General features: G+C 38.3%; 2 protein-coding genes across 2 annotated transcripts in view; one reads left to right on the forward strand and one right to left on the reverse strand.

Annotated features, from left to right (window-relative positions):
* Positions 1-8,373: 8,373 nt before the first annotated feature.
* LOC576197 (runt-related transcription factor 1) lies at positions 8,374-17,388 on the reverse strand. Its single transcript, XM_776533.4, has 4 exons — positions 16,870-17,388; positions 13,642-13,743; positions 11,679-11,852; positions 8,374-9,208 (listed from the first exon to the last, which is right to left on the reverse strand). Exons 1-4 carry the CDS (start codon positions 17,201-17,203, stop codon positions 8,493-8,495), a joined length of 1,326 nt encoding a protein of 441 aa, XP_781626.3. The 5' UTR covers positions 17,204-17,388; the 3' UTR covers positions 8,374-8,492.
* A 2,289-nt stretch (positions 17,389-19,677) lies between these two features.
* Positions 19,678-19,905, forward strand: part of LOC100892910 (centrosomal protein of 85 kDa) — a 28,223-nt gene continuing 27,995 nt past the window's right edge. The window contains exon 1 of the mRNA XM_030995019.1: positions 19,678-19,744. The gene's annotated coding sequence lies outside the window, so the exon portion shown is untranslated. The remainder of the gene's footprint in view (positions 19,745-19,905) is intronic.

Genomic DNA, 19,905 nt, shown 5'->3' on the forward strand with positions numbered 1-19,905 from the left:
CATCATTATTAATATTTTCATTGTTATTATTATTATTGTTATTATTATCATCATTATTTTTACTGTTAGTATTATTATCATTATTATTATTATTGTTGTTATCATCATCACCATCATCACCATCACCATTATCATTGTTGATATTGATGTTGTTGTTGGTATTCATTGACATTAAAATCTGTTAGAAAATCTGTTAGATAATTGGCAATCATAGACTTAATGTGTATTCTCGTGCCATGATGACTTTATGACATGGTTGAATAATTTTTTTAAATAGTACTTGTATCGGCAGTTTCTTCCTGTTTTCAATATTAGGACTACTATCACCATGATTGCAACTGTATAATTTCATATTTGCTAAATAGGAGTGCTTTAGCACATTTTAGCGGTTTTTACTTACTGATTCTTATTAAGCGCACTATACGCGATCTGACTGCGATCCGATTTTGGAAGAATTTACAACATTGTATATGAAAATTCCAACATTTACAATCTCATTGATTGAGAATCTGATTATTCATGTAATGAATAAAATATAACTTTAAGGGGCTTTCAAGGCTTCCTTGACGAAGGAAAAGCTGAATCGGCTCAGAATTTTAGTGACGTCATACCAGTATAGCGATTGTCCACGATTTGAAGCCGATTCGGAATTAATTGTGTCTAGAAGGCTTAAAGGCACCAAAGTTATTGCTGTTAGTATTCATATGATCATTAATTACAATCTAAATCAGCAAAACGTTCTTTGTTTATTTTTCCATAACTAATATAATTGCAATTTATTCAAGAATCGGATCGCAGTAGAATCGTGTAGTGTGCGCCGGTAAGTGTAAGTGTAAATATTTACGGAGAAGTGAATCTTTTCAAGATAACTTTTAAATCCTTCTTTTAGTTCATCAAATGAACAGAACAGCTCCTGAATACAACCAGAATACGTTAGTTCACCTCTACCAACCCACACGTACCCTTCGATCCTCTGGTCTCTACACATATACATACCGCTTTCAAAGAAATCTCGGGGGAACGAGCTTTTGCTCATGCCGGACCAGCCCTGTGGAATTCACTTCCACAGGAGCTGAAGAACTCCGACTCTTCAACGTCTTTTAAGAGCAACCTTAAATCCCATTCGTTAAATTTTGCGTTTTGAAGACAGACATTCATTCATTCATTCTTTCATTGTTGCATTTTCTTTCTTATGTAAATGTACACGATTCTTTGTCACGATGTAATGTGTTCACTAATATTCTGAAACGCCTTGAGCATTATTAAAATGGATAATAGCGCTATATAAATCTCATGTATTATTATTATTATAACCAAAAACCTATGTCCATGAAACCTCTTTAAAGGACAAGTCCACTCGAAAAATAACTTACTTTCAATAAAAGCAGAAAAATCAGACAAACCAATAAAAAAAAGGTTTGAGCAAAATCGGATAACTAATAAGGAAGTTATGAATTTTTGAAAAAGTATGTAAAACTATGGAGCAATGAAAATCACAACACAAATTGCCAAGATGGTTATCAGTTTGTGACGTCATGTCCTGACAACTTATCAATTGCTTTACATACTTTAATCCCATTAATTTCCCTTTTTATCCCCCAAAACTTGATTTCCCCATGCCTTTGCCCAGGTTATATGATTTGTATCATATTGCGTGCATGACATTTCCCAAAAACTTTTATGAATTTTTAAGAATTGATACTATTTTCTGAATATTGTATTTCATAATTATTGATTTTTATATAAAAAGTTTATCAAAATTCTTTTTTTTTTCATGATTTAACTGGACAAAAATTACTCTTTATTTGTGCATCCACACAAACACATATTACTAACAATCTAACTTGGATGCTGGTGTGAAGAAATAGGATTCTAAGGGTGAAAATAGGAAATTTATATTATTAATATACAGAAAATAATTAGTGGATAGTGAGGACCATACGTCACAGACTCATGAGTGAGTTGCCAATTTGTGTAGTGATTTTCAAAGTTTTTCATGTCATTAAAAATTCATAACTTTCTTATTAGTTATCCGATTTTGCTCAATTTTGTTTGGATTAGTTTTTCTGATTTTTCTGGTTCTATTGAAAGTAAGTTATTTTTGGAGTGGACTTGGGCTTTAACGACCAACTTTATGAAGACTATGGTTTGGAACATAACACGATGAGTTATATTGATAATTTGAGGTAAAACTAAGGGTTTTTCTCATTGTCTAATTGGCTGTTTTACAACATAGCATCTTAAATATCTCGATGTCAGTGAGATTTCCTCAAGAATACGATCTCTGAAAATATAGAAATTCTCGCCATCGAACATGACTGTAGACTAGCTTAATGCTTATACAGTGCGTCCCAGAAAAAACGAAACCGAGAATTATTGATGTTTTATCATAACTTAAACACATTTATAATTAATAAATAACACATTTATTTGGAAAGCTTAGATCCTCCTCTTACATTTTGATTCAACTCATATGATGCACATTTCCCGCATGAGTGATTAAAATGAATTTGAAGAAAGGAAACCAAAAAGTCATTTGGCGGACGGTATTTGAATTTCAAAGAAAAGATTACCTTTCTAAAAAGTTGAGTTTCTGCCCTTTCATATGACACCTCAATTAGAAAAAAATGAGCAAGGAATGACAAAGTTCTGTTTGTTTGAAGTAGTGCTTGCATTTCCATAATTTATCACACGAATTCATTTTCACTGGCTGCCTGCCGTAGCAATAAGCAGAATTGACAAAAGACTTAACTCCGTTTCGTTGACAATCAGCCATTGGCCATGCATCAAGTCTTTCGTCTACAGCTGATTGTCAACGAAACGGAGTTAAGTCTTTTGTTAATTCCGTTTGTTGCTACGGCAGGCACCCAGCGAAAACGAAGTCGTTTAATAAAATTATGGAAATGCAAGCACATCATATAAGTTGCATCAAATGAAAGAGGAGGATCTAAGCTTTCCAAATATGTGTCATTTATCAATTATAATTGTGATTAAGCTATGATAAAACATCGATAATTCTCGGTTTCGTTTTTTTCAGGGGCGCACTGTATAATCGTTTATGTACATTTCTGTAAATTATGCCAGTCACAGCAAAATTTGCTTGTTTTCAATAGCATTTTTAATACTTTACACATACTTTCACATTGTTGTATGTTAGTTCACATTTTCAGTGTAAAAACGCTGTGTCAAAGGAATATAATATCGTATTCCATCAACATTAATGTGTACCTGTGAAGGTCACAACTATGGATGTACAGAGCGAGAAAGGAGGAGGATAAGATGTCCCCGTCCGATTTGAGTAATTTTAAACGTGATAATCAGCGTTGTATTGCACTTTCAAAGTAACTGACCTGGGCCCTGTTTCATATAACTTGTTATCAATAACAAATGCTAAATTTCTATGACAAATTTGCTCTTGGCCGATCAAATGCCACGATTTCAGTAGCTCATAGCAGTTGTTCTAACTTGTTATTAATTTATACAGTAGGCTTGCGGGTGCACCATGTGAGAGAGAGGGAGGATTGAGGAGTCCTGACAAAATTAATTGATGACAAGTTTTATGCAAGAGGGCCCTGGTTCCCTTTCTTTGTCTATTAATGTGAGCACTTAGAGAAAACTTGAGAACCTGATAAATGAAAACAATTTGTAGTATAGCAAATGGCATTGACGTCACCACCCCCTTCTTTTTAGGCCTGTTATAGAGCCAGGCGACTTTAAAAAAAATTCTAGTCATAGCATTAAAGTCTGTGCTAGATATTTTAATAACTCCTTGAAAGGATACCTGCTCTCTACATGTAATAAGAATAAGAGGGAATAAAAGGGACAAGCACGTAGCCAGGATTTTATTTCAGGGGGGGGGGGGGCGGTAGTGAGCACGCAAAGCGTGTGAATCACTTACAGAACGCGCTCCCTAGGGGTTGGGTGCAGGGAGTGGGCAGGCTCCCCCTCCCATGCGAAGTGCGGAAGCTTTGACGTTTCATTAAATTATTAGAGAAAGAAGACGATTCGTTGTACCGTTCTCGACTCTTATTCCTCGTCTAAATTCAGTTTCTTTTGGCGTTTCATTAAATAATTAGAGAAAGAAGACGATTCGTGGTACCGTTCTCAACTCTTAATCCTTGTTCTTCCTACGTCCTCTTCCTTTCTTCTTTCTCTTTTTTTTTGGCCTGGCTAAGCGCCTGGAGAGGGAAGGTAGATGGTGGAGAGAAAAACAGATACAGAGTATATGGAGGTGAAATATAGAGAATGATATGATGAGAGGGAGAGATGGTGGAGAGAGAAAGGGAGAGATGGTGGAGAGAGAGAGAGAGAGAGAGAGAAAGAGATGGTGGAGAGGGAGAGAGAGAGAGAGAGAGAGAGAGAGAGAGAGAAAGAGATGGTGGAGAGGGAGAGAGAATGTCTGTGTCTGTTTGTGCATGTGTATATGAGGCAGTCGGTAGGGGCGGAGCTGTACACGCAAAATTTGTGAATAACACAAAAAAAGAAAAGAAAACATATTTGGACCTTACATATCACATGTCCAAAAAATAACTCTTTTACTTTTATCTTATTTATTTAATTGCTGCCAACATTCAAGCGAAATTCTTCAGACTTCTATACCACCACCCTTCTCTCTTCTGTTTCTCCCATGCCTTCTCTTTCTCTCTCTCTCTCTCTCTCTCTCTCTCTCTCTCTCTCTCTCTCTCTCTATATATATATATATATACACACTATCTCCTTCTGTTACTTCTCCTTTCTTCAACACTTCTCTTACCTCTCTACTTTACTCCCTTCATTCTTGTTTTCTCACTTTCTTCACCCATCTCTCCTCCTCATGCCTATTTCCCTACTCCTTTTATACTTTCTCTTTGTGCACAAAAACTTACCTGGCAAATGAAATGACAGCAATGATACTCAATATCCCCAGGGGTCTCTAGTCTGCATTTAAGACCCTCATTTGACACTTTATCAACAAAATCATTGTGCCTTGAGAGAAGCCTAGCCCAGCTACCTTCTGGTTGTGTCTGTGTCAGGAGCAGCTATAGTACATGGCCTATGGTAGTCTTATAGTGCAGACTCTCTTTTACGACTGACCAGGGTTTGTGCCTGCAAACTAAGGGGTCTCAGTCATGTAAGCATGCGTGACCACAGGTTTTCCAGACACCCCCCAAACGAGGATTTCTTCTGAAGCCAAAATACACCCTAAAATGAAGATTTCGCGTGGTTTTTCCCGAATTCACACCCTAAACGGGCATCTACAAAAGTGTACCCCTAAACAAAATATTGTAAAATTGTAACCCCTCGAGCATTTTGAAGTTGTTGTTGTTGTCGCTTTTTGGTGTTATCGGCGTTTCATTCTTTTTGAGAATATTTACGCCTTTCCCTTTTTTTATAGTTTACTATTTGTGAATTCGGTCTCTTCATAAATCTCTGGTTCTTTAACATGTTACTTTTCCTTTTTTCTTTTTTCTTCTTCTTTCCCTTCTTCCTCTTCCCTTTTTTAATGGCTTAATACTCTGTGCACAAGTGCGATAGGGATTACCATCTAAGTTGTTGACAATGTAAAATAAATCAAATTGCGCTACTGATGTAAAATTTGCCATTGTTTTATATTGATCATTCTCTAAAATTAACACTTGTGAAAGTATGCATGTCAGACTGTGAGAGGTAAGGCAATTACCAAGATGGTACCAGGGACATGTGTCGAACAGAAAGCATAAAGTTATAGTTTGACATCGTCGTAAACCCCGGTCGTAAACAAGCATGTCACATGCTAGTACTTGAAGTTAGGGGCTTCTTTGTGTGTTTTTACATTAGCAAACTGACGTGACCGAAAGTTATAAACAACCGGCTTCCGGACCAGCTTTCAATTCGGAGTCGGGATCTAGAAAAATACCCCTGTACACGTACAGCAGGATTTTGAAAAAGTACCATTTTTCTTGAAAATTGACGTTTATTAACCCCTTAACTCGAATTTGTCGACGGAAAAGAGGCACCCATCAGATTTGGGTGAGGGCATTTATAAGAGGTGAAAAGGGGCATTTATGAAAATGGGATAGGTCCCTAATGCACGTATCGTTGTTAAAGGGAAATTATCAGAGGTGAAAATGCGTAATTATGAGAAGGGGAAGGGACACTTTTACAATATAATAGGGGCACTTGTCAAGGTAAAAGGGACACTTTTGCTATGTAATAAGGGGCAATTTTGGGGTACTTAAAAAAGTGTGGGGGCTAATCTTTCTACTGGGTATACCAGAATTTTGTTCTAGCGTAGGGGTACTGGGCGTAGGCGCATTTTTTTTTCATTTTCTCTTCTTCTTTCACCACTCATTTTGGGGCACATGTCCCCTGCCCTCCCTCAGCTTCGCCATCGTTGCTTACTTGCTTCTAATGTTCGTAATAAGATTGAAATGAGCGGTCTAACCATGAAGATTCAGAAAAAACTTCGAAATAGGCCTACTGACAAATTGTAAGCAAAATGCTTGTTAAGTATTTATGTTCGAAAAAGTAAATTTGTCTGTTTTTGGTAATAAGCATTATAACATGTAAAAGGGCGTGATTTTTTTTTTTTTTTTTTAGATTTTAAAGTTTGAATGTATTTCTTTGCGACATTTTTTGTAAAACAAATCACATCGATGTAGCTTGTTTTTTTATGCTTCTTGACAAAAATAAACAAAAATAGTACAGAAAATAAAACGTAGAATAACAATAAAAAAGTAGATAACTTTGGAAGAGTCTGCAAGAGTGCTTTATTCATGGCAAAAATGACTAACAAACAATAATAAAGCTGACTCAAATATGCAATTCCCCACATGAAATTTTATTTCATTTTTCACAGTATAGTTGTCATGCAAATAACCTTGATAAACATGTCTTAAAACCAAAATTATATTCTCTTTAAAAATGCAAATAGACCTTGAACTTAATTAAATTCCCTGATGATATTCAAGAGTCAGAAGATGTAACAGAAACAGAGTTATTTCACCCATTGTAATATACTCAGATCAACAACTTCACCAATTGCACACACTATTGCCGATATTTACATTGATGTACATTTGAAAACAATGGTAAGAAACAATTATCATACACATCAATTTCTTTATAATTCATTCAAAAAGTGAGAAAGCCTTAACTTTAGTACAACCGATGACGTAAACTCTCTCGTACTCTCTTAAAAAAAAGAGTGAATTTTCAAAATCACGGACGTCACTCCTCTGGAGAGTGAAAATGTAGTGAAAATAGAGTGAACATTCACTCTTTTCTTCTAGAGAGCACTCTAAAATCAATCGATTTTCACTCCTAAACAAGTGATCACGGACGTCACTCCCAAGAAAGTGAAAATAGAGTGAAAATTCACTCTTTTTTAAAGAGAGTATACTCTTAATATATATATACACAGATATAACCAATTTCTTTAACTAGTGTACACTATAATGGTGTGATCCAGCGCTAAAAGATGATCAGCTTATACAGTGAAAAATAACAACAAATAACAACAGATCCCGTACTTAAACGAAATAAAATCTCCATAATCTTTACAGATAATAAGATCCCTGGGTATCGGATTCATCCACGCACACATTGTGTGCACCATCTCCTTTCTCCTTTGAGTATTCCAACCCTACGCTCACCTTGAGGGCATGGCAGTTTACGATCACAATGGCTTTCGTCATCCTACCAGGTCCCTATTTTCCTCCTGAGTAAGGGGTATCAAAATGTAGATAAACATGACAATACGAAGCTACAGCTCACCCATAGACATGTTTCTACAATAAACATAATGGAATGAACTACATGTATATTGATAAAATCATGAATACAAAACATCGACGACAATATCAGTCATAGAAGAGCTAACAAAACTAAGCCAAAAAGAGAAATTAGACATCATTTGTATATCCTTTGCACTCCCCGCGTTTGTCAGAAATGTTCAACCCTACCCCGCGTGGAATTGAATTGAAGAAAATCGTCGATGTTTGGGGAAAATCACATTTTAAAATGAGATGGCGCAAATACAGTTCTGTAAGCCATATTTTAATTATGTATGAATTCGATATTTTGTTTGTAACAGAATTGGGTAATAACGTGTTTGAATTGGCTTATAGGCTCGCATGGTCACACATATTAAAATAGGCACCGAATAAATGATGATAATAATAATAATATGTCTTGTTTACCGCGAGCAACCTCATCAGTGTTAATACAGCTCTCCATGAGGGCCTTGAAATATTATTACCATGGCTTTTGCCGCTGAGCTACCATGATAAGGCGCTCAAGCATTCAAGAAAATGTCTTCCTACCGGGTACCCGTTTTCTACACCTGGGTGGAGAGTGGCAAATAAAGATGAATGTCTTGCCAAAGGACATTGGTGCCGCAGCGGGACTCGAACCGCAAAACATGTGATGTGATTCACAGTCCAGCGACGTATCCACTAGACCTCAACACCTATACAAGGATATAGATTTTAAGGTTATCATTTCGGAAATAGTCTCAAGAGTTTCTTGAAAGTTCAATATGGCCGCCAAAATTCCTCTTTTCTCGAATCAGCCAAAAGTGGCAAATGTCCTAGGACAGATTGTTGCATTGGTGCAATATTAGTGTTGCCTTGATGTTGCTGCTGCATGAGCTCCATTCCAACGCTCTGAATGCCAGTGGTTCTCTCTCTATCCAGTTCGATCTGGTTTTGCGGATGGCCTCCGTAACTTAGAGACATATCAGGATAGGGATGAGGAAGATTCGTGATGATTTCCACGGAGATGCCATGACTAGTGTCTTCCTTATCCTCCAATTCTCGCTTTTCCTCTGGTCTTCTCGATGGGAGCATAGAGCCACTACCATAGTGCGTCTGAGATGAAGGAGTAGACATGTACAGGTGGGGGTAAATCGGGTTATTAGCTGATGGCGTCATTGGAATAGCGGTGGAGCTAGAGAAGACATCCTGAGCAGGCTGTGATGGCAAGGGGAGTTGGTTTGGGGTCATCGGCAAGATGGTACGCTGCTGTGGATCTTCCCCAGGTGACACTCTGGACATGGAGCTAGATTGTGACGGATAGAAGGGTGTGTCTCCTGGTTGCGTCGGGTAGATGAACTGGGATTGATTCTGCTGAACAGCGACCAAGTCCAGCTCCGGAGGTTCCGTCTTTATCTGTGGGGGAAGGATGGGGTTGCCTGTTGACTGTTGAACCGATGATGTATAATGATTTGTATGAAATTCAGGCTGGTTATCTGCAACAAAATAATGCAAAGACATAACATTCAATAATATTTTGTATAAAATATTGCGCAAGAGTCGATGTTAGTAGCATTAATCTTTGTGGATTCTACAATAAATATTATATATTTCATGGGATAGAAAATATCACGGGATACTTCCCCAGTTCTTAAAAAGTTGTCCAAAATAATGTTTTTTGTTTTCTGAGACTGACGTTAGACATAAGTCCTTACAAATATTAGCAAAATCATTTTTCTCCTCTCCCCCTAATAATAATAATAATTGATTATAGGCATTTCTATAGCCCCGTCTATCTACAAATTCTATTCCGAGGCGCATTAATTATTACCCGGCTTTAGCCTATAATATTATCTGCCATTACAGCGCTCCGGCATTTCAAGGAATGAATTCCTGCCAGGTACCCATTTACCTTACCTGGGTCGAGTGTGGCAAATGAAGATTAATGCCTTGCCAAAGGACATTAGTGCCGTATCGGGGATCGAACCACAAGTCAGGTGCTTTAACCACTCGACTACGACAGTCTTCTACCCTCTTTGCCTCTTCGCACTCAACTGACAAGCGTATGAATCATAATTATTAAAAGTAGTGACTGCTGTACAGGTGAGGGCAATAATAAAAACAAAGAAAAAAAAAACATTCGGAAGAATAGGCGATAACATTTTCTAACCGATCACGTAGGTGCATGAGTTAAAACAAAAAACGCCCCGAAAAATAATTATTAAGCAAGGTATAGAAGTGTTGTTCCGAAATCAATCCCCCCTTATTTGGCCATGAGCGTGTTTGGGACCTGTCGTGCTTCTAAAGGCAGAGGCGTAGCGTTGTTGCAGCTACGGGGGCACTGGTACGGTGTCATGATGGCAACATTGGAAATGTTAGATAAAATTGGATGGCGAGAGAACTATTAGCCGTACGGTGAGGGGACGGTGTGGTATCATCTTAATTACGCCGTGCCTCTCTCCTCTTCCCTTTTTTCTCTTGTCCCCCTCTCTTTCTCACTCTCTCCCTCTCTCTCTCTCTCTCTCTCTCTCTCTCGCTTTTTTGCAAGGGTGCACATGGCTAGGTCACTTGAAGACATAACCTAACAGGGGCGGATCTAGGGGGGTTCGGTGGTTTAACCCTTTTTTCTCTTGTCCCCCTCCCTTTCTCACTCTCTCCCTCTCTCTCTCTCTCTCTCTCGCTTTTTTGCAAGGGTGCACATGGCCAGGTCACTTGAAGACATAACCTAACAGGGGCGGATCTAGGGGGTTCGGTGGTTTAACCCCCCCCCCCCCTTTGGGCGACCAAGTGAAGAAGAAAAAAAAGGGGGGAAGGAAAAAAGAAAAAGAAAAGTAAAACAGTAAAATGGCGCGATTTTTGGAAAATCCTGGATCTGCAACTGGCTCAACCCCCCCCCCCCATGGCAAAAAGCCCCTACCTAAAAGTAGCATCACCCGCGCATGATTTCATTCCTAAAACCCCGGGGATTGGCCCTGGGCTTTTGCGTGACAAAGAGTCCAACCATGGACCTACATCCACACCTAAATTACGTAGGCTTATTTATTGTCTTTTCTCATATCGGTAGGACCTGGTCATATTCTTGTCAGCTGATTTGTGGATCGAGTTTACCACAAGTGACGAACCAATACGAACCACGTGGTCTCTCTGCTATACCACAAGAGTACTCATGATCATGTCGAAAACCGAAAGCATGGCCATTGTCCAACTAGAGTTTAACCATGGCCGTGGCTTCAACATGTTCAAGGGAAACGCTTGTCATTTTTTATTCTACTTCAGCTCTATTCACGACGATTATTCACTGCATAATGATCGAGAAATGACCCCCATAGTAATCCAAATTCCTGTGGATCTTGGACAAAATGGCGTTCACCTTAATGAACCGGATTGACGTAGTCATGTCAGTGGGCGTCTCATGCCAAAGTGATGTTACATACGCTTTGCCATCAGACATACCGTGGAAATTGTTTAACTTCAAGTGACAAGCTTGATGACATTTTGAAACAAATGTGAGCATAGCGAAGATGACATTGCACATATTTTGAAAGCACGCCAACAACAGGTAGAAGCTTATATCACAAACTCTCTTGGACAGGATCCAATGTACCCTTGCAGTAAGATAGGGGCTCGGTATTTCCTAAATTCGATGTTTTGTGTCGTGCTCATCTCCCTCTGAAACTGGGAATATGTGGAGAACATAAAAAGTATGGCTTATAGAAAGGTATATTTTATTTCAAAATCCTTTATAACAATTCCTAGATAATTATTTTCCTTGGCTCTTACGTAATAAACGTGTTTAAGCTTTAGGAACGTGATTTTCTTTACCAAATGCAACACACGTATACTGGTTTTACCTGAGTATTCCGTGTCCATTAAAAAATATGCTTTTAGTTTATGATTTGTATGTAAAATATTATCGAATAGATCCTTCTAATGGACATTAAGAATAAACCAACTTGAATTTATTACCACAAGAAGTTGAAGTGAGGGGATAAGATCCAGGCATCCACCCCTGGTTCACAAACGGCTGCTGTCTTCCAATCTGGTTGTCATGGTGAGAGATGACCAACCCATAAGAATGGGCGTGGCCTGTGTCAATGATCGATGAGAAGCACAGAGGATCATCATGCTTTGACTTTGGTCCTGGAATAACACAAAAAAGGTTTTGTTTAAGTTCATTATCACCCGTCATAATAAAATGACCCTTTCGCAAACTACACTGGAATGAGGCAGATTTTTTTTTTTAATAAAAAAATAAACCCATTTAATTCATGTTAGGAATCTAATTTTGTTCTCGATATAACATTATCCTTTCAAACGGAGACAATTACAACTCATTTAAAGGATTCAAAAGAATTTGACAACTTGGAAAGATAGTGCATGCGTTTAAATCTTATCTTGTGGATCAGTGAATTTGCCTAACGTCTTCCGTTTCTGAGACGCTTTTCCCAGAAATCATACAAACACATCGAGTAGAGTATTATTTTGAGCTAATATTTTCAATAAAACGACATTTTGCGAAGCCCTTTCAGAGAATACAGGATGGCACCAAAAGTACAGCATGGACAACTGTTGGCAATTAGCGGATCCACCAGTAACATACTTGCAGCTAACAGACAAGAAAAACAAACTATGGGGCAATACTACAGTCACTTGTACCCAGATGTTCCATACATCAGGATTAAGAACATAGAGCGACCTGAAAAGTATTTCATTATCGGTCTCCAATTCATTCCAGGCGACTAATCTTTTGGCAGAAATTTCCATTTCATGTTTTTTTCTTCCCCTCGTTGCTGTAATCGTAGCAATGTGTTATTCAGATTTTTGGCAAAATGACATATCAATACAGTGTGGAGCCGAAAACTAGTCATGGTATCCAGCGGTCTAAAGCTGTCTCGGCTCAGAAGGGGGAGGTGGGAGGGGGCGGGGGCGGGTAAGGAAGAAAAAAAAATGGATCCAACTTTTGCAATAGGCTTCGCTTCCAATAGAAAGGAGGCCATAACCCAGCTCCACTCTATAATGCTGGTAACACCACTTCAGAATAGATTAAATACATTTGTCATTTACGTACAATCACTTTTACTAAAGAAATTTAACCCTAATAAGGCCGGGGGGGCATTATGCCCCCCCCCCCTCCACGATTTTTCCGATTGCTCGGGAACGCATATGGATGGCGCCCCGCCGCTCGCTGACTTTTTTCTTTCGAGTCTTGCGCAACTTTTCATTTTTTTTTGTTGAAAATCGGACCTACGGTTACAAGGTCACATGACCTTTTGTCTTTGCATGTCAGCCCGAAAATCGCTCATTTTTGTGATTTGTGTACAAAACATATGGAAAAGTCATTTTTCCTAAAAACAGATCAAACGTGGGTTATTGGGTCTTGTTTGAAGTTTAGATGGTTGTTTTTGGAGTCAAAATAGTTGAATTGTAGTAAGAAATGAAATAAAACAACAAAAACAATGAAATACATAAGTTAAAAAAACAATGAAATACATAAGAAATTATCAAAACAAGGGATAACATAAGGAATAAGCTGCCTCTTCCAAATTTTTTGTCGTATTATGTTTCAGAATGGTCTAATGAATATATGTAGTGAAAAAGAATGCTTAAATATGAATAATATATGATTTATGGGTAAAAATGTGATTTTTATGACTTTATTTGCATAAATTACCATAAATATGCAAATGAGTGAATTTTTCAAAAAATTGAAATTATCATATTATTCTATACACTTCACTTGACATGCGTGCAAGATCTTGGGGGGGGGGGGGGCCATAATGCCCCCCCCCCCCGGCCGTACTAAGACCTCAAATAGCCCGGCCTTTTTAGGGTTAATAGTACCTGTCAATCAAATACAATTCAACCTTTGATTGCAAAGCATTGTCAAATAAACAATTATTAAATTAGTAGAGACTAAGATATAACTCACGTCTTGGTCTAGGCCCATCCACAGTAACTTTGATAGCACGGTTGCAGGTAGCAATCTGAGGTGGGTTGGTGTAAACGAATATGGACAGCGTGAAGCTTTTACCTGTAAAGATGAGATGAGAAAAAACAGAAAGTAACGATAAAACAAAATATCACTGACTGTTTTTATTCTGAGAATTAAAAGTAACAAGTAACTTTAATGTGCTCAGTCCACACATACAGTGTAGGTCTTATAGGGAAGTTCAAGCAAGACGCGTCGTTTACAACGTTTAAAAAAAAAATCAATTTGAATTTGTTTGTCTCCCGAGTGATGACAGAATTAATGATGAGGATAATTTTCATATTTTTGTTTACCCAGGGAAGCCCCATCAGCATCAACGATGTTCTCCCCGAGGTTCCTGTAATTGTTATTACCCCAGCTATTGCCAGGTACCCCTTTACACCTGGGTGGAGAGTGTCAAGCGTTGATTAATGTCTTGCCAAACGACGTTAGTGCCGGGATGGGGTTCGAACCATCTTGTAATGTCAATTTGAATTATTTTGTCTTCCGAGTGATGACAAAATAATGATGAAGATAAGACCATCATACCCCGACACTTCCACAATTATTATTGATAAATTGAAGAAAAAAATTTAGAAGCAATAGCCCAGTTATCGGCATTTCATGTTGTTGTTTAAAAACAAAGATTGAGAACGAGATGGAGTCCAAGGAGTCATGTTATCTTCATTTCAAAGGAAGGGGTGCGTAGTGGCCTCATGAAATTCTTAAACCTTAAAAGAAGGATTAGAGGTTTCTTACCACTAAATTTTGTCAGAAATCATCAACGTATATCATAATGTAATTTAAATCAAGAACACCTTCCTTTTTTTTTACAATTTTTTGTAAGTGGGGGAAATGTTGGTATACCACACTGGCATTTGGTTGACCACAAAAACAGGCTCTTTAACCAAACCGAACAACATATCCAGCCAAAATAATAATCCACTTGCGTAAGTCCGACCTTGACAACAGGAAAAAATAGATACACAAAGGTTGCGGTCTATTATTTTGAGGCACTTTTCCAGGGAATTGAACTATGAATTGCGTGATTCTAACCCCATATTTTCTGATGAGATCCTCAATAAAGTAGCTGACTCGCACCTCTTCTAAACTTCTCAGTTAACTTTGGACCGTTATGACGTTTTTCACCTGCTGTGCAATGTCGAGCATAGAAAATTGAGTAATGCTGATTACAAAGTATGATGGAATGATATTCGTAGTGAGTGATGACGCAAGAATGATTTTAAGGTTGCTTTCTAGGTTAGCATCACATTTGCAATTTCTGAATGTATATGCAGGGGCAGTTTAGTCAGAAGAAGAGGACCATAATTCTAAGCCCTATAAAATAAAATGACGTTGGAGTTCCCCAAATTCTCTTGTAAGACACTAAAACAACCCTTCAATTGCCGGTCCCTTTGTGATACTAAAGTTCACACCCATACATTTCTAAGCGTCCAAAATTCTTCTCCAATAAAATAAAATACCCCCAGGTCCCTCTATCGTAATGAAGCGTCCATTCACTTTTAAAAGTTCTTTCAACTTCTTAAACGACCCCTTCAATTATCTATCACGTGTCAGTTAATGAGACTAGATAAGAATGATATAACATCTAATTTCCATCAAATTGTTTGCATTTTTTCAATTTACTGGTGAGGGCATCTGACGTATCATCAACAGTTTATCGGACGTGCCTACAGTACCCCCCTCCCCACACACCCTTTTCTCGTAGTTAATGGACACTCTTGAACTAGACCTAAATCTGTGTGGGTATGACAATAAGGATAGCAATAGTGGTAAAAAATGATGATGATAATAATAATGAAACGACCAAAATAATTATTCAAAAACAAAATAATAATAACAAGAAGAGCCCAATAATGGTAATGATGATATAATGATAGTAATTATAATAATAACTGTAAGGAGAAGAATCTGGTTTATCTATAACGCTAAATACATTTACAGTGTCTCTAAGCGCTTTACAGAAAATATGTAATCACCTCGGTCATCGGATTCAGGCCTACCCGCACACAATGCGTGCATGCACATTCTCCACTCCTGGGGAGCATTATAATTCCAGCCAGGCACATTTTACACATTGTGAAAAGGTTGGGCAATATTTTCCCAACACTTTGCCCAACGTTTATTTATTTATTTATTTATTTATTTAGTTATTAGTCTTTTTTTAGTAGGGTGGCTCCATCAGTAGTTAAATACTGTTTTCCGTGGAGGTCCTACAATATAAATACAAAATTTACAAACATATTGATGTAAACAATCGAAATCGAAACTAAATGAATTAAAATTTGATGGCGCATTACTCAAAAATTAGGTAAACTATTCCAAAAAGCTGCACCATCAAATGAAAAACTTTGTTTTCCCATCTGGGTTTTTATTTTAGGTAAAATTAATCCTGCGTTTTGTGCACTGCGCGTTCTAATGTTATGTTGTGCCAATAGTCAACCCAACCATATTTTGGGCAATATTTTGCCCAGTGGTATTGGTAAACGTAAGTACCCTACTTTACACGTGCATAACTGTTTCGTATTTTGACCAACATTTGGGCAAAGATATGACCCTTCAACTGCCCGACTAGTACGATAGCCCACTTGTTGGGAAAATCTTGACCAGCTGTTGGGCAAAATACGAAAATATTGCCCAATAGATGGTTGGGTTGACTATTGGCACAACGTTGGACAAAGTGTTGGAAAATATTGCGCAACCTTTTCACAGTGCAGACGATCACGTTGCTGAACAAACTACAATGACTTTCGCATCCTATCGGTTATACCCATTTAACACCTGGGAGGAGAGAAGTAATTTAGATGAAATGACTTGCTTAATGACATAAGTGCCGAGCTGGGGATCAAACACACGAGGCAAATTTTAGGTTTTCTGCATGCAACAGAAAACCCAAATAATGTTTTATTTTATCAATATTTTGTCTTCAAATACATTTTTTGGCGTAAATCTTTGCAGAAGTATGTCTGAAACGACATCCTCTTTCTTATTATGATCCAATTTAAGTGAAATTATGCCATCAATTTTAGGGCAAATGTGGGGCTCCTAACACTTTAGAGGGGTTTTCAACCACTGCACTCGAATAGGACACTTCTACATCTTAACTAGGCCTATACAGCCACTACAATCTTGTTTTGGTTCGGTTTAGAGATTAAATTTGCGACTTACCACGGCCTGATTTGCCAACAAAACGCAAGTCATTAAAACGAGCAACTTGATTCTTCATGACTGCTATGTTATTTTTCAATTCGGCGCAGCAGTTTTCGTCATTCCCTGCTCCAATTGTCACAACCGTTCCGTCTTTTGTCTCACCAAGTGAAACCACTTTAAAAGCCACGGGCAAACTCTTATTACTTCTCCAGTGGGGTGGGAGGAGAGAGCAGATGAAGTTAGGGCTCTCTGTCTTCACCAACTCCCCAGGGTAGTCCGATAAAGCGTCCACAAGAGACCGTTCACCTCCCTTACAGGGGGACGAACCCTTCCTCTGGCCCACCTCTGTCATTTTGTAGTTTTATCCAAAGTCAGTCCAAGCATGTAATTCAATTCAATTCAATGTATATATTTGTCCAATGTCATTCAACATGGATATTTGGTTTGCTCACATGTAGATCGACAAAGTTTACAAAGAACAGAAACGGTTCCTTATCTGGTGAAGAACAGTCAAGTGAATTGTGATCCTCTTTCAGAATGATAGGCCTACTTATATTCGCCGATGGGGGTGGGAAGGAAGTTCAGGCTTGTAAGGAGTGGGTGGCTTTTTGTCGCAAACCCTGACGAGGCCCTAACAGAATTAAACTCCCCACCTCAAAACAGCAAAGCGGCATAGCGGTGGCAAAATGGCAAATGTCCATACACGTTCTTAATATAATAGTTAAAGGAGTATTACATGTAAAGAATCACTGTACTTTGTAGTAGTGGTATAACAGAATCAGATGACAGCTTGTGAACATAACATGTTTTAAGGCAAACCAAAACCGACTGAAACAGATTTCGACAGAAACTTGGGATAGATGTCACTTTTGGCATGTTATTACCTCTTTTAATGAGGCATCAATTTGTGGTCACAACGCACTTGTTAAAAAAAAATTGCGATGGTGTATATTTTATGTGTAGTATGCATGGAACCCGTGTACTAGCCGACTCCGCGGACAGACAACTGATGGCAGAGTATAATGTCACAAAAATATAGGAAATACAACCTTTTTTGGCACTGTCATATCTCGTTACGGCATGCAAAATAGTGTAGTAGACTGCACAATGTTTTGCGTGTTTTTCCATGAAAGAGACCCCTTTTACTGAAAACTTCTAAAATTCAGGGAAGCTGTTGTTGCCCTATAATTTGCAACTTCTTGAATAGAAGAATAGCGATATAGAAGTATACCAGTAGTATAGTAGTATAATAGAGGAGGAGGAGGAAGAAGATGTAGGCGATGATGATGAAGAAGAAGAAGAGGGGGGAGGGGGAATAGAAGAAAGAAAAAAAGGAAAGGAGAAGGGAAAAGAAGAAGTCTGCGTATGAAGGAGGGAGAAGACGATTTAAGAACAGTTTTGTCAATTTGGTGTTGGCACTCAATGGGAGCATCTAAATTAATCTTTCTTGGATGAAAATCGATACTAGCTGTGCCTTGCGTGCAAAGATGGTGAACAGGGGAGTAATGGGGGGGGGGGGGAAGAAAATTAAAATCCGCATCACCACCACTCACATGCTACATGCATGCAGGCCCGCGGAACGTATTTCAAAGTGGGAGGGGGGGGGGGGGAGGGGGGGGGTGTGGCTAAAGTATTTATGATCAGGTAGAGGGTAGCGAGCAAAGTAAGTGGAGCGTAAGTTAGGGTGGGATCCATGGGCAAAGACCCGGTAGGGGGTCAAGGCGGACCCCCCGGAAGCTCAGGGGTTTTAGGCATTAATTCTTCTTCTTCTTTTAATTACGGTCAGATGAGCATATTTTGATACCATATTTGTGACACTGGCAGGTCACTAATTGGCATGGGGTCCAGGGGCGGAGCCCCAGAAGCTGAGGGGTTTTAGGAATTACATTACTGTCAGATGAGCATCCAGGGCCCCGCCTTGAAGGGGTCCAGGGAGCAGAGCCCCCGGAAGCTCATGGGTTTTAAGCATTTAATTAGGTTCAAATGAGCATAGTTTGATACCTTTTTTGTGACACTGGCAGGTCACTCTTCTTTCTATTTATCTTTTATATACTTTTTCAAAAAAGTAAAGGAGGGGGCTCAAGTCCTCGACATGTAGGCCTAAAGGCTTCTATAAGTAAGCATTTTTTTTTTGTCTGACAAACGCATACGAAAGTATAATTTACAGCTTTTTTGAGAGTTAAAATGAAGTCCACCCTAATGGATCGCTTTTAAAAAAAGCAGAATACAAGTAGGAAAGTTACTAATTTTTAAAGTTGTCATCATTGAAACACCAAATGGTATACAAGACGTATTTTGCGAGCTCCTCTCCATGCTCTGTACAGAAAATACCGTAGATTTGCAATGTGTTTTAATAATACAGTGTTTTCTAGATGTCCGTAAAGAATGTTTCTTGGCGCTTCAGATGAGCCCAATAGGTGGGCTTGTTTGGCAACATTCGTATTCAATTCTGCACCAAAAATTACCCTATAGAATTAGATACACAACCTTTTCAGGTGGGGCGGAGAGGTGGGCCATACGGAGCTCTTTTTTCCGTAGACTATTCAGAATGTTGTTGTTGTTGTTGTTTTAGTTTTAAGGGCGTGTGTCATTCAATTATGAATATTTACGCCATTTCAATTATAGTCTAAATTCCAGACACATATTTTTGCCCAACAAGAATAGGCCCTAAAAACATGAACATTTTGGAGAAAAAAATACTTATCTGTTAAAATGATATTATAGTGTTGCAATAAACCGTTAGAACTGACAAGATAACGTGAAAATCTGGAGTCTTTATATACCCTAAATATTTATATGGGTACGTCTAGACTAGTACGATTCAGACTAAACTTACTTACTTTTCGCTATTTGAAAGTATTGAAAGTTCCGGATTCCATCGCAAGTTGGCAAGGTAAACCATTCGTAAAATCTTGATTATATAAATTAATTTCAAAGTTATGGTTTCGATATATTGTGTGAGAACTTGTTGAGGAGATATGGTTCTGATGGAACCGATTTGTAATCATGGGCTTTTTTGTCTTAGAAACTTGAGATCGATCGTGCGGACCGAGA

The sequence above is a fragment of the Strongylocentrotus purpuratus genome, unplaced genomic scaffold (genome assembly GCF_000002235.5).
Source record: "Strongylocentrotus purpuratus isolate Spur 01 unplaced genomic scaffold, Spur_5.0 spur5_scaffold_21, whole genome shotgun sequence".
NCBI lineage: Eukaryota > Metazoa > Echinodermata > Echinoidea > Camarodonta > Strongylocentrotidae > Strongylocentrotus > Strongylocentrotus purpuratus.